Source organism: Chelonia mydas, chromosome 2 (assembly GCF_015237465.2).
Source record: "Chelonia mydas isolate rCheMyd1 chromosome 2, rCheMyd1.pri.v2, whole genome shotgun sequence".
NCBI lineage: Eukaryota > Metazoa > Chordata > Testudines > Cheloniidae > Chelonia > Chelonia mydas.
The window spans coordinates 173,115,759-173,131,679 of record NC_057850.1 but is presented as its reverse complement, the minus strand read 5'-3'; the positions used below and the strand labels follow the sequence as shown (position 1 = coordinate 173,131,679).

At 39.6% G+C, this 15,921-nt stretch overlaps 1 protein-coding gene across 10 annotated transcripts in view; it reads left to right on the top strand.

Moving 5' to 3' along the window:
* The window catches only part of STARD3NL (STARD3 N-terminal like), a 42,163-nt gene extending 27,911 nt beyond the window's left edge, over window positions 1-14,252 (top strand). For 6 of the 10 annotated variants that reach the window (XM_043540578.1, XM_043540575.1, XM_043540579.1 and 3 more), the window contains 5 exons: window positions 1,547-1,600; window positions 1,685-1,802; window positions 6,491-6,589; window positions 12,224-12,295; window positions 13,458-13,856. In XM_043540578.1, the coding sequence (XP_043396513.1) occupies window positions 1,547-1,600; window positions 1,685-1,802; window positions 6,491-6,589; window positions 12,224-12,276 (324 nt within the window). In that variant the 3' untranslated portion in view covers window positions 12,277-12,295; window positions 13,458-13,856. Of the gene's footprint in view, window positions 1-1,546; window positions 1,601-1,684; window positions 1,803-6,490; window positions 6,590-12,223; window positions 12,296-13,457 lie in introns of all 10 variants that reach the window. The other 4 variants (XM_043540580.1, XM_043540574.1, XM_037890038.2 and 1 more) reach the window with 4 other exon arrangements.
* The last annotated feature ends 1,669 nt before the right edge of the window (window positions 14,253-15,921 follow it).

Genomic DNA, 15,921 nt, shown 5'->3' with positions numbered 1-15,921 from the left:
ATTGATACCAGAGTTAGTGTGCAGACATTCAATTACATGCTGCCGCCCCAAACTCTTGAGTTCATGTGTTGTACTCACTTCCACTTTCCGGAGATTTTAGGCATGGTCACTGTGCTCATCTTGTTCTATACTCTGGTTCAAAGTGCTGCCCATAGGCCCCCTGTAAAGTGGGAAATTCTTAAGGATTTTTTGAGTGTATTGGAGTAAAATACTTACAGCTATTTCTGTAACTGATATGAAGAGGAGAGGGAATTTAACACATTTAATGGCTCTGACTCATACTTCCATCCGTATGGTGGTTTACAGTGAACACTGCAGGCTGTAATATAATAAAGCACCTACTGCTGGCTCATTATATTGTAGATCCAAGAAAGCAGTTTTTTCTATGTTGTGCTGCTATATTTGTTTCATTGGTTGTGTTTGCATTTCTGTGTAGAACGTTTTCAAAGGAGCAATATACAATATGTCTTGCACTAGACTGATTCTGAGCCTGAGTCTCTTGATTCAGTAAAAGTACAGTGTTCTCTTGCTACAGGTGTACATCGAATAGAAATTGCTGCTGAATTTGAGGGGACTAGTGATTTTTTTATTCTAAAGTGTGCATCTCAAAATCCCCTTGCCTATAGTTTTGACTTGTAGATTGCATCTTCCATCTTTACACAAGGGGCTGGGAGATAGCAAGCCAAACCCATCACAAGTGGTAAGCATTAGAGGAGATGCAAAAACAGTTTAGGAGTTTTTCTGGAAGAAGTGAATCTCATTTTAAATCTCCTGTGTTCTCATCAGAAGAGAACCACGTGGTTTGCTGTAAATTGGTATTACTTGGAGAGATGTTGGACCATTGTGCATTAACAGAGCCATGTAGTGAAGGATGCATAGTATCTGTTCACAGTATGTATAGGGCAAGTGAATACCATTAGCCCCTTGCTTTCATGATCACAAATTTCATTCACAAATTTATTTTTATTCTCTCCTATTGCACTTAGCAACCCCCCGCCCCAACCTCCCCCAAAAGACTTCACTATTCATACCACTTGAAGTATTTTTCTAAGTTGTTTACCCAAATATAGTAGCTATCTGAGTGTTTGATTCTGTAAAATGGCTTGCAAAATGAATAGCAGGGTAGGTGGGTTGGTATTTGGAGTAATAGCTGTGTTTATTTTTTTCTGAAGTAGGTATATCTTTAAATGGGTGTTGATTTACAAAATAAGGTATCATCAATATGTAGTTAAATTACAATTTATAATAACTCAGTATGTGCACAGTTTCTAAGTTACCATCTCTGCTGTGTCAAAATAGGTGTTTTGAGGCATCCAAATTAAAATGGCTACGCCCCTGGACACTCAAATTTGAGTTGACGTTTCAACATCCTGTCCCCTCAATCTTATTAATCTGTGACCTTGTTAATTGTTGGGTAACTTTTAATGATATTGCTGTGATTTTGGATTTCATGCCTTAGCGATTAATAAATTACTGTATTGTGCTGAGAAAGTAAATCCACAGTTATTAGTGCAGTTTTAACTATTTTTAACACTGTCTTTTTCAGTTCACAACAGCAGTGACCAGTGCCTTTTTATTAGCAAAAGTAATTCTCTCAAAGGTACGTATTCAGATCAAATTCTAATTTATTTATTTAATATCATGGTTTTCTATGAGGAAAAATGTGGTGTTTTGTTTTTTCAAGTTGTTTTCCCAAGGTGCTTTTGGCTATGTGCTGCCCATTATATCCTTCATACTTGCCTGGATAGAAACCTGGTTCCTGGATTTTAAAGTGTTACCACAAGAAGCAGAAGAAGAAAACAGTAAGTTTACTTCTTATAGTCACCTCAGTTATTGCAGTCCACCTCATGTTTTTTTCTACCTTTTACAATAAAAGAGTATTCTCCCCCTGTCCCACTCAAAATCTGCTAGTATATCTCATCCTTGAGACAAAGATTTTAGCAGTGTATCTGATTCTTGAGACAAAGTGGGGGAGGTAATATCTTTTATTAGTCCAATAAAAGATGTTACCTCAATCAGCTTGTCTCTCTAATATCCTGGGGCCAACACAGCTGCGATAACACTGAATGTCTTATCCTTATCTTTTCTCCCATCTTCAAAAGGAGGAGGAATTTCTATACAGAAGGAAGTGTGTTTTGTCTAGTTCAGGAATGTCAAAATTACACATCATGGGAGGGCCACATTGGCAACTTGCCATAAACCCAACAGTGTGTCTTATTTTCATATATCTTTACATCTTTTAATAAAAAACATTGTATGTAGCTGGGGCAAGTAAAATTTTTTGGTGAGTGGAGTGCGGAGCTGAGCTGCTGGCTCCTTCTCTTGAAGGGAGCGAAAGAGTTCACAACAGACCAGGTGCCTCTAGTTGTTTTGAAAAAGGATGGAGAAAGGAGAGAGTAGTGCTCCTGGAGCTATTGTATCTGTCAGAGTATGGGACCAGGGCATCCTCTAAACTGCTGCTCCTTCAAGAAGAGGCAAGTGAGGGACAGAGGAGGAGCTTGGAGGATGAAGACCTCCTACAGACTTATGGAGCAAAGGTAGAGGGATTCACATTAATCGACTTTATTTTATTTTTATATGTTTTTAGTAAGGGATAACATTAATTGGGCAGGATCTTGAAAAAGTGCACGTATTTCTACAAGAAACATCCTCTAGTTTCAACCACTGGAAGATTCAGACTGGGTAATAGTACAGTGAACCTTTTGTATTTACATAAACAATTTAAATCTGTGCTGAAACAAGTGACCGTAAGTGAATGTTTGCCTCTAAGGTCAATAAATCTCGATCGTGGTATCAACAGTGGAGCTCAGTTTCTCCTCACCGAAGCACGTTACAGTTAATCCAGCACATTGGAGCACCAAATCTTTTCACCCTCTCAATCTCTCTTACCATCAAAAAGAAGATAATTAAATTAGAGGGGTTTGTTTATTTAAAAAAACCCAAAACACTAAATAGGAAAATGTAACACATCATTTTTTGCCTTGCTAATTAGCCAGTTATTTTTATTCTGTCACTTACATCACACAGGATCCCAGCAGCTAAGCAGCCTGGTGAATTCAAAGTCGAGCGTTGTTTTAAAATTAGCAGCCTGGATTTTTAAGTACGTCTTTTACAATGAATACTCATAAGCGAAGAAAAGATTTGACATGTGCAACCTACATCTTTTTGAGGTTCAGTTCATAGAAATTGTTGAAAACCTAAATGTGTTTTCCATTTTTGGTGGGTTAAAGGAGATAGTTATAGTTTTGTTCTATAGAAGTCTATTGTTTTGAAGTACAGTGTGCTCTTGTTTGAGTTACTAAGATTTTTAAAGAAAATGCTGTGTTCCCTGGTGTAGAGCATTGTTGTGCAGTTACTTCAGACACTCCACAGAGCTCTTTCCTTCTATTTGAGAATTCCAAGTGCTCAGTATGTCTTGGGATTTCTCCCCAAGTTTGTGGTTGTATATGTTCTGTTTTTTTATGTATAATACACCATATGAAATCTTGCTACAATAGGAATTCTGATCTGGACAGCTGAAAAATCTCTGTAATTACACCACTTGGGGGAAGAAAAATGATATTTTTAAGAACTCCTTTGCTGTGAAGAAAAATAGTTGCGTGTTCTAAGTTAAAGCAAGAATTATGGAAAGTACAATAGTTTTCTTCTTTTTCTGTATTTTAGAAAAAGATGGACTGTAGGATACTATGATTCTAGTTAAATATTTTCATAAATAGGAACATGTATATGCATGTATTTATTATAACTAGACGTGGGCTAACCACCTGGATAAAACTACCTTGAGCCATTTGAACAGAACCCACATTTATTTTGAGATTTGAAAAAAGAGATTAACTCTATGTATTATATTTGATTCTCACATATGTCTGTAGTTTGTGGTTCCTGCTAAAATATGGAGAGAATTTCCAGACATGCTAGAAGTAAAAGCATTGGAAACCTCATGGGAGCTGCTTCTTGTAAGACTTTCAGAACAGTCTTGTAAGCCGAGAAGTGCAGGTAAACATCCAGGTGTTTGGTGCTTCCCTGCACTGAGCTGCCTAATTTTGAGGTTTACCCATGAGGTGAGGTTTTAAATTGTAGAGCCATTTTTAATTCCTCCTTTGTTTTTATTCTCCTATTTACTCATCACTTGTGATAGCCATTTTGGTCTCCGTTTTCCCACTCGCCACTAATATTTGATTTCTTAGATTGTTGCCTCCCAAGGAACTGGTTGGCAGGATAAATTTCTATCTGCAAATAAGTGGCTGAGATGGAAAACAAGGTTCAGCTCTGATTAGAAAATAACCTATTATCACACTATATTTGTCATTAGTTATTTCAGTGTTTAGTACAGATTCAGTGACAGTAACATTTTAAGAAAACAGGGCAGTCCCCATGGCACAGTAAATAAAAGATGGGGAATTTGAATTTGTTCAAGTACCAAAAAAAAGTAGGGAGCATTCCTGCATTGGCATGGAAATGCATTAAAAACCCTAGTACGTCTTCCATGTCCAACACCTGTGATTCTGAGACTGGCTGAATGTAAATGGAACAAGTGGCAGTACTAATCCACGCAGGCTCATTATGCATGATATTTCTTTCTTTGCTACCCCAAGGCTTGAATTCATTCCCATAAGTAGAACTTAGTTAGCAAGGATATATTGTATTGCCTGGTGGAGTGAACAGTTCACACTTTAGGGGAAAAAAAAATTGTCTAAAGTAAAGTGGTCTGATTGGCACAAATTAATAACTAGAAGGTGTTCCCTATTTACTGGGTGGTATTCATAGCCTCCCTTCAGCTTTACTCAGAATTACCTATCCTCATCATCAAAACAAATAGGACTGTCTGAGATTCAGACTTCTTTTCCACAGCACTCTTTGCTTCTTAGAATCATAGAATATCAGGGTTGGAAGGGACCTCAGGAGGTCATCTAGTCCAACCCCCTGCTCAAAGCAGGACAAATCCCCAACTAAATCATCCCAGCCAGGGCTTTGTCAAGCCTGACCTTAAAAACTTCTAAGGAAGGAGATTCCACCACCTCCCTAGGTAACGCGTTCCAGTGTTTTACCACCCTCTTAGTGAAAAAGTTTTTCCTAATATCCAACCTAAACCTCCCCCACTGCAACTTGAGACCATTACTCCTTGTCCTGTCCTCTTCTACCACTGAGAACAGTCTAGATCCATCCTCTTTGGAACCCCCTTTCAGGTAGTTGAAAGCAGCTATCAAATCCCCACTTATTCTTCTCTTCCGCAGGCTAAACAATCCCAGTTCCCTCAGCCTCTCCTCAGAAGTCATGTGTTCCAGTCCCCTAATCATTTTTGTTGCCCTCCGCTGGACGTTTTCCAATTTTTTACACATCCTTCTTGTAGTGTGGGGCCCAAAACTGGACACAGTACTCCAGATGTGGCCTCACCAATGTCGAATAGAGGGGAACAATCACGTCCCTCGATCTGCTGGCAATGCCCCTACTTATACATCCCAAAATGCCATTGGCCTTCTTGGCAACAAGGGCACACCGTTGACTCATATCTAGCTTCTCGTCCACTGTAACCCCTAGATCCTTTTCTGCAGAACTGCTGCCTAGCCATTCGGTCCCTAGTCTGTAGCGGTGCATGGGATTCTTCCATCCTAAGTGGAGGACTCTGCACTTGTCCTTGTTGAACCTCATCAGATTTCTTTTGGCCCAGTCCTCTCATTTGTCTAGGTCCCTCTGTATCCTATCCCTACCCTCCAGCGTATCTACCTCTCCTCCCAATTTAGTGTCATCTGCAGACTTGCTGAGGGTGCAATCCACACCATCCTCCAGATCATTAATGAAGATATTGAACAAAACCGGCCCGAGGACCGACCTTTGGGGTACTCCAGTTGATAGCGGCTGCCAGCTAGACATGGAGCCATTGATCACTACCCGTTGAGCCCGACAATCTAGCCAGCTTTCTATCCACCTTATAGTCCATTCATCCAGCCCATACTTCTTTAACTTGCTGGCAAGAATACTGTGGGAGACCGTGTCAAAAGCTTTTCTAAAGTCAAGGAACAACACGTCCACTGCTTTCCCCTCATCCACAGAGCCAGTTATCTCGTCATAGAAGGCGATTAGATTAGTCAGGCATGACTGCCCTTGGTGAATCCATGCTGACTGTTCCTGATCACTGTCCTCTCCTCTAAGTGCTTCAGAATTGATTCCTTGAGGACCTGCTCCACGATTTTTCCAGGGACTAAGGTGAGGCTGACTGGCCTGTAGTTCCCAGGATACGCCTCCTTTCTTTTTTTAAAGATGGGCACTGTATTAGCCTTTTTCTTGCGATGTTTAGTCCCTCCTCCCCAAATCCCACCCATCAAAGAGTAAGTCCTAACTTTTTGTGAGTTCTTTTGTATTGAAATAATGTCTTGCAGTAACACAACTTACACAGACCACAATGGAAACAAACTTTTTATAATATAGTACCTTACATTCTGACTGATAGTGGTAACAATGATGCACATTTCTAATTACTGCTTTTTTTTAGGGCTCTTGCTGGTGCAAGATGCGTCTGAGCGAGCAGCTCTTCTTCAGCCAGGACACCTCTCTGATGGGCAGTTTTATTCTCCTCCTGAATCTGCAGCAGGTAATTTTATTCAGAGTGTGTATGCAGAGAATAATTTTCTGTTGCTGTTAGGTTTCCTGCAGATTCCCACAGAGCGTATATCTAATCTACAGGGCAGTGACACAGTAATTTTATAGTTTTGGTCCAGAAAATGTGATTTGAATTTATCAGTGTTCGATCTGATTTGATCAGTTTGCAATTTATGCTTCCCTGTTGTAATTTTTGCTACAATATGTAAGACACTTGTTGCAAGTAAAATTCCATGTAGCATTTTAACACTGCAGAAATAAGACTTATCCATTGCTATAAAGCTTTACAATATGAAGTTACATTTATTTTGAAATCTGTCAGCTGGTCAGTTTGACACTAAAATAATCTCTCAAATCCTTTTCTAGTAGTGTCAAGAAATATAAAACCTGTTCTTTAGATATCTGATTTTTAGATCTGTTTAGTTAAATAAGTTTACTGTTCAGAGAGGAGACATGATACTGATATATAACATAATGAATGGAGTAGGGAGGTCTGAGTCCTACCATACATAATACAAAAGCAAGATGACAGTCAATTAAACTGAAAGGCCAACAAATTTAAAACAGATCAGAACTTGAGATCAAGGGGTTTCCTGCTGTCATGTCATCAGAAAATCTGAACAGAAATAAGGGCTTGTCTACACTACTGCTTAAGTTGATGTAGCTTACGTCGTTCAGGGGCAATGTAAGTTAGTTTCACGTAAAGCAGTGTCTATACCACGCTATGTCGGCAGGAGACACTTTCCCACCAACATAGCTTCAGCCTCTCATTGAGGTGGAGTAATTATGCCAATGGGAGAGTGCTCTCCTGTTGGCATAGTGCATCTTCACCAGACGTGCTACAGCGGCACAGCTGCGTCGATGTAGCATTGTAGTGTAGACTAGCCCTAAGTGTTATAGATAGATAAAGTGTAAGCATGCTGAGTTCTGCTGAGGCAAACTTCACTTGCATCTTAACTACACTTATGGTGCACCTCAATTGGGTCAGTGTAAGAGGTGACTAGACACAAGCCAGAAAAAAACAGCTTTACTATCTGATTCAAGGATGAGTTTGCAGGGAGTGCAGATACTGTCATCTGTTTACTTGTAGAATGAACTACAGCTGAATTCTTTAAGAAACAAATATGGAACCCCACAATACCACGCTAGTCATTTTTCAGAATAGGATTGCACTTTCATGCAGTCATGCTGTCTGTTCATACCTTTTAAAATATGAAATCAAATCAAATATTGTCATCTGCAAAATATTATAAATATCTTCCTGTGATCTTGTAAGGTGTGCTTTATAAATGTCTACTTGGGCATTATTTTTCACAGGTTAATTGAGTTGCTACCCTTACAGTTCCATTAGGGACTCTTCACAGCTCTCTGATCTGTCAGATGTGGGGGGTGGAACAAAAACAATTGTGTCAGATTTCTGTGAGGAGCTTACCTGTCAGGAATCTGGACTTCTGGTCTTGTTACAGTGTTGTAGATAGCTGGCTGAATGGCTTTTGGCACCAAGCAAAACTGTTCCTGGAAGCGATCCCATCTCAGTCCTTCTGCTGCTATCTTGCTGCTGCAGCAGGATCAGAGCAATGCAGTGGTCACCCCAGTGACTGGAGTGAGCCTGGTCCTTTCGGTGGCAGGCCTTTTCCATGCTTGCCCCAGGGCACCTACGGTGTTCCTTGGATGTATCCCAAGCCATTAAAATTAAACCCTGAATTTTTGGAAATCAAACTTTGTTTTTTGTTACTGAAAGTGCAACAAAGAGGAGAAAGTCTTTGCAGTTATTCATAGCTGTATTCCTGCACTAAGGAAATCTACATAGAATGCTTCAGTTCTCAGGTGCTTTGAGGAAGTGTTACAGGTTAGGAAATCTTTCACTGGGCTGAGAGAGAGGCTTGTACAGGATTTAGACATGGTAACAAAAGCTTCAATAACCAGCTGTGGGGTGGAGGTACCCATAATAAGGAGCAACAACGTAGAGGTCACACTGGCAATCTCTGTACAGAGGAGAAACTTACATGGGAAGATCACATATCCATTTTTTAATAACTTTGTACTGGTGATAAATTCAGTATTTTATGTCCATAAGGCTACTATTGACAGTTATTTTGCATGTTATGTGGAGGTTAATGTAGAAGTATCACTCAGGAGCAAGAGTGCAATATAATCAAAGATGATCTTGTTATGATGATGATTTATTACTGAAGAAGGGATATTAACTGCTGAATTTAGTATAAGGTTAAACTGTTTAGCATCATAGTATAATAAAGATAGCTGTCGTATAGTTCCATCTAGTGGTGGTAAGAGGCATTAGGACAATTTAAAGCACAGAATAAAACAGCTAATTGCTCCTGTACCCATATGCTTAGTCACCTGTTGTATCTGAGAGATGATGATATCTATCTAGTAGGTTGTAATTCTGAGACATTAAGAATACAGGCTGAGTATCGGAAGTATTGCATCGTTACCCTTGTAACCTTATTTTGAAATCCACAATGCTGCATTATTTCTTGCCTGTAGAATCATGTGAAGATGCATAGAGTAAAAATAAGTCATACAGGTAACTTTAAATCAGAAAATATTTTAGAAAATTATAATGTCCACTGGTCTAATCTGGTTTACAGTAGATTTTGAGGAATAATGGCAGAAGTAAGCAGTCAGATCTAATCCAATCTAGTGGCACAAAAGCAGAGTTTTAAACAAAAAATTAGGGATATGCTGTGCAGTCTACTGCTACAGACAAGAGAATTGGGGTTTGATAGCAACCTTTGAGACTGGGATTTTTAAAGGTCTGCTGAAGAGTATACTCATTCTTGAAATGATCCTTACTGCTGTCATGGATTAAAGCTTCCTTAGATTGTGTGGGCCAAGTTTTATTGCACACACCAGGGGATCCTTGCATTCTTCCATTCCATCCCACAAGCTCCCTGTCTATCATCTTCCCATCCCTCTCTGTTTTAGGGACTCCCCCCAACCTCTTCCTGACAGGGATTCTGTGTGTCCCATTCCTCTATCCCTCCATGCCAGTGTCCACCATTCTCTCCCATAGCAACAGCTCTGTGTGCATCCCATACCAAAGTCCCTCCGATTTCCCTCTTCCAAAAATGATGTGCCTGCCATTCTTCCCTCCCCTTATGCCAAGTTCCCCCGCGGCTTTCTGTGAACCTCCATTGTCCCCTCCACACCAGGAGCTGTGTGCATGCCCCCACCTGCATGCCCTCCATTCCCCCCATACCATTATTATTTTTGTGGGAGGTGTATCATTCAGGGTGTCAATATGTTACTGTATTGGAAAGACAAGCAGAGGTTGGATAGGGTGTTGTCGTGCTGGAAGGCGTTATTCGGTGCCAGCAACCAGTTGTTTGATCTGTGGACTATTATAGAGGTGCTTAAAGTGTTATTCCTTGTTTTCCCCATTCTGGCTTTCCAGTTTTCCTCAAAATAAATAGGGGTCTGGCCTAGAATATTTCTTGGAATTTTAGAATTGAAAGATATTGAATTATGAACAGAGAAATGCCATCAAGTTCAGCGTAAGACCTTTGCAAGCTCAGCCAATAAATTTAAAGTCAGAAATAGTATAGACAATATCACTGGAGATATAAATTGATGACCATATTTTTCATTGTCAATGAGGAGAGACTAAAAAGAGAATGAGCAACATTGGGATATAATTAATTTAAGAGATAATAAATCAGAATGTTTCAGTATATATCTAGGTGGTGGTCTAGAATGTCACAAAATAGTTTGCAGTCCATTGGGAAAGCTGGCAAATAAACATCTGATAGAAATTTAAGGGACACTCTTAACTTGAAAATCATACGTTTGAAAATTCTGTACCTACTATTGCTAAAAGTAAAACCAGTGATTATTGTAACTAAAAGATGGTAAAAAAAAATTTCTCTATCAGTTCATTTCCTTTGTGTGTCTGATAGCTTTACGTATAGTTACTTTCAACGCTCCCCTTGCTAATCGGCTTCGTCTATGGTAAAAAGACCAATAGGAGAGCAGAAAAACCCTTTACACTTTTTTGTTTTAAATTTTTAGGGCTTGTCTACATGGCATGGCCACATGCACCAAAGGGGTGTAAACTCTAGAGTGCTCTAAAATATTGCACTCTGCCCTTTAATGCACTCTTAATGCATGTTAATGCAGTACTGTGTCATATGGGGCGATATCAACACACAGTAGGGACCTTTTAGAGCAAGTCAACAGGGCAGTTAGAGTACAACACATGGGAGCACTTTACAGTTTACACCCTTCTGGTGTACTGTGTAGACAAGCCCTAGTGGAACATGGAATATTTTTAAGTTAGTCCTTTCAAAAATGTAAAGCTGTGTCCCTTTAAGAGGAATAGCTCAGTTTCAGTTTACTGTACTTGCAGCCCCTTTATCTTCAATAAGCAGCTAATGGTTGCTGAGTAACCATTGTGGTGAGAGCAGGTGCTAACTGAGCCAGGCAGCAGTTAGATTTTTACAGTTCCTTTTAAAATTCAACTTCAAAATAATAGAGGCAGTTAAGCCACGACAAAGAATTTTAATGATTTGAAGTAGTTCAGTTTAAAAAAAAAATCCCTTCATGCTCTGTGACTTTTTTACCACAGATTTCATGTGAAAAATACAGCATTACTCTTGTGGTCCACAATCTGGCTTAAAGATAGTGGCACAGATCTCCAGAGTAAGTTTCCCAGGCATTTTTCATCATAAACAGTTACAATCAAATGAGATTCTCACAGGAAAAATAACTGTCCAAGACACATACTCAAAGCTGGAATGGTTCAGAGGCTGAGAAATTTCTCACTGACCACAAGCAGTGTTCAGTGCCAGGTGTGGTGGGAACAAAGGAATCTATAACTCAAAACATAGCTACAGAACTTCTGTTTGCTAGTCCGCATCTGACCAGTTTAGTATCCCTGTTGAGTTGGCACTAGATTCTGAAGGGACACTCCCTCCAATGTGGCACAGTAGGTTGAAGTTCTAGGCGGGGGTATAGAAAGGGTCCACTCTAAAGGGTTTACTGATTATAGATGTGTGTAGTACTGTGGTTCGAGCTTAAAACTGGGAGTGAAGATCTCCAGAATTCTAACCCCATCTCTGATACTAATGCATTCTGTGATCTTGAGTACGTATTCCTGTCTCTAAAATGGGGTTAATAATTAACCAACGGTGGTCACAACTGTGCTGTGATAATTCCGATTAGTTCAGTCTTCACGTCATATAAATGGATACCGTTATTTCAGTAATGGTGTTCGGTTTACTAATGACCTGATGCTTATAAAATACTTTACTTAGGCCTTTACTAGCATTTCCATTTTACACAAAAATCTCTTATTTTAGATTAAACATCAACAGACCCCGGTCGTCGGCGGGTGGCATCGAACCCGGGACCTCTGGAGCTTAGTGCATGAGCCTCTACTGCATGAGCTAAAAGCCGTATGCCTCTTAGCTAAGGCTGCAGAGCAGACTCGTTAATCTCTCTCTCTCAAGTGGTCTCGGTGCTACTAGCTGGGACAGAACACCACACCCACCCCAGTGTGTGGGTTACATTAGGAAAACCTTGTCTTCACAATTTGAACTGGTTTTTTAATAAACACTCTGAGTTTCTCTTACCAAACTAATAATGTTATTCTTTTCCTGTTTAGGATCTGATGAAGAATCTGAAGAAAAACAGGATAGTGAAAAACCAATTGTATAGCAACTATGAGAGGTAACAGGCAAGTCCTTCTTTAGGGAAAATGTCTCTTGCATAAAAAGTCTCTTTTATTAATCACCTAGGAATTAGCCACAATCCAAATGGTTAATGCTGTTGGAACTGGCCTGTTTCTAATGTCTGAGATGGCTGTTAGGGAGCAGAAGCGATATATCTGATTGCTGAAAGGGTGAATTAGGACCCACCTACAATGAGTTCTGACTATCCCCGTTTTTCCTCTTCCTGGAGACAGCAACAGATGAGGTCAAGGCACACTGGGTACTCTGGTAGGGTCTGAGATGAACTGTCATGGAGCACATAAAAGGAAGTGGGCTAGTCGTGTGTGTGCATCTGTTGGCCCCCTGACATTCCTCCCGTTTCTCACGTTGGAAGATGGGGAAGAACAAGAAGTTAGAGGATCTTGAGTAGAAGAGAGAAAGGAGCAGAAGTTACTTTGAGTCCTTTCTCTTAGGTGGGGCCTACACTGAAAAGTTAGGTCAACATAGTTGCTGTGAAAAAATCCACACGCTAGAGTGCTGTAGCTGTGGCACCTCCGCTCCCCTCCCCCCAATGTGGACACAGCTAGGTCAATAAAAGAATGCTGCTGTCCCCTGGGGAGGTCAAGTTCCTACAACCAGGGGGAAAACCCCTTCCATTGCTGTAGTATCTGTGCTGCGGTGCTACAGTGGTATAGCTATGGTGCTGTGTCTGTAGTGTAGACATGACCTAAGTGTAGAATGCTGGGGGATTCTGTGTGTTAAAGTGTTTTAAACAACAGAAAGAAGAGGGACAGGAGACCATATCAGGGTCAGGAAAGGGTTTGGCTACTTGGTGTATGCCTTATGTTTTATGTGTTACCCTCTCTTAATTCTTAGTACAAATTATTTTCTTACCTATCAATTTTATTAACTATTGAAGAAACAGAATTCTTTCTATAATATTTCACAGTAGTCTTTCCCTCAAATGTGCTCACTGTACTAAAACTGATATTGTTTCTAATTGATGGGGAATTAATCCTCTTAAGAGGCTTAAGTTCCTACCTGTCTTTTTTTCATGGCTTATTTCTGATTTTTTTTGTGAGTAGTAATGAGATATTGCTCTCTCTTTTTGAGCCTCTCTCTCTTTTAATGTCCGTTGTCTTGGATCAAACTCTATTTATTCATCTTGACTTGTTTTATCTCTTACAGAGTGAAAATCTGAATCAAAGGCCATTAGGGAATTGCCTATTTTGAAACTGTAATGACAATGTCTGCAGTTGACTTATTGGTGGAACTGCTAACAAAAGAATGTATTTATTAGCGAGGAAAGAGGAGTGATTCCCGTGTACTGTAATACCTCACAGAGTTGTTCTGTTCACATATATATATTAGACTGCCTCATGGCTGTTATGAAAAATTACTCATCCATATTGTATTCAGTGATTCTTGAAGTTGATCTTCTAACGACTAGGTAGCTACTAGAAAGTGTTGTGCTTGTGTAACTAATCAGTAGACCTGGTAATATATTGAAGTAACACTTCTGTATGATGGAAGTATATTTAATGATTGTTTGAATTCACCAGATAAAATTTATTTTACTTTGTTAAATATTTGTCTTGTTAATTTTTACATTTTCTTTTTTTTTTAAACTCCATGCTTTTTTTTTAATGGACTTATGCACTCTTTGTAAAATAAAGAAAAATGTTAATAAAAACAATGTGACATGTTGCGACATGTTTGTCTGTCCCTTCACATATTATGAAGACCTGCCTTTCCAACCTCCTTGTCTCTCACTGGGAAACAAATGGTCTATGTTGACTTTCATTTTTGTATAGATTTTATGGGACAGCCCTGTAAAGTTAATGTATTCCTGCCTATTGTGACAGACTCGTGTGGTGGAGTGTAATCTCTAAATATAGCCTGTGCAACAGTAGAATCCTGTTTATTCAAGCAGAAGGCAAATGTGGAGTTTATTCTAATAAATGTTTTGGACAAAGTTTTCAATGCAAAGAGTAAACAACTCTGTTTTGGTGAAGGGTTTCAGGAAATGAGCTTCTACAATAATTATGTGGATTGTGGGAGGGTGGAAACTATAACCTACTTTAAAATGAAATTAAGGCCTAGGATATGAAAACTATTCACAGACAGAAAATCTATTCAGTTTTTATTGATAGTCTCCTTTTTAAGTAGCATTAGCCAGAGAAAACAGGAAACTTTAAACCTACGGGTGTGATTTTTGGGCATCTCAGTTTTTGGGTGCTCAACTTGGGACACCTCAAAGGGGCCCTGATTTTCAGAAAGTGCTGAGCACCTGCACTTAAGGTGTCACAAATTGGATAACCCCAAATTACTAGTTACTTCAGAATCTTGTGCCATTTGTTTGTTAACTTTAACACCCAGGTGCATAACAGCCATCCTCCTATACCTTATTATGTGGGTGTCCATGCTCAGGGTTTAATGAGTAGCAGGTGACCTGTGATATGATAGCAGTAGTTTCAAAACCTAGCCATACATTACCAAGTAGAAAAATAGTGAAACCGTAGCTTTTTTCACAGCTCTATAACAGCCATTAGCAGATCATATTTCATCCAGAGTTGCATGAAGCATTTACTTGAGGGGGAAAATAATCCATGGGTAGTTGCCATAACATGTATCGGTGTTTTGGTAGTGAACATTACATTATTCAGGTTTTCTGTGTAAGAATCTTACTTGTGCTCTACTGGCAGACGTCACTGTATGGTGTTTATCTCTAGAAGTACCACATGCTTCCTTCAGACTGTGAATCCCTTGTCATTTTTCTAGCATTTTTATCAACAATTGCTGTTTTATAATCAATGTGCGGTGGGTGGAATTTGTACATTATTCATATTTCTTAGTAACTGTTGCCCTAATTGAATGTGGATTGTCATTCTGGCACTGTGACCTATGAAATCATAACCGGTAGAAAATAGATATTCAACCGCGTGTGTGGATACAGTATGACAGGACGCTTGCCCTCACAGTTGACAAGATGATTATCTCCTGAATGGTATTAACCTCACTAGACAAAATCTAACTTCATGTAATGACTTCATAGTAGGAAGGAGGAACATCAGTGCATGTAGCTTTCCTACAATCCTCCTAGTCTTGCAGTGGTAGTCTGTGTGCATTAATGTGCCTCCAACACACTGTAGATTAAACTGCACTATTTCTACAGATACCATGGTAATAGACTATGAAGTGTTACTGTACTCTCTACATGCAACTCAGGCATGTCTTTGCATTACTTTGTATTTCCATTAGCTGTGGCTTGTAAATACGTATGTGGTAGGGCGCAGGACTGGCTGTGGTTTAACTGTCCTCATGTTATCTCACACGCCAATCACAAGCTACCTTTTCTGAAACAGCAGTGACTAGCTTAGTTTATAGAATTTTCCACTAAATAACCACATCTTCCAGCAAACAAAATAACTCAAGCCTCAAAAATAAACAAGCCTTAAAACAACCCCCGGCTCCCATGTTCAGCATGTAAAAGTGCAGCAGGAGGTCACGTTCGGTGCTCATGAGCCATTGCAGCTGTGCAATTTGCTACCGCAAACTTGATAAACCTCAGTAATTGCTACAAGGTAACTTCACTCAGGGCTGGGGGTAAGCAAAGGCCTTTCCACAAGAAGCTTAAAAACATAAAAATATC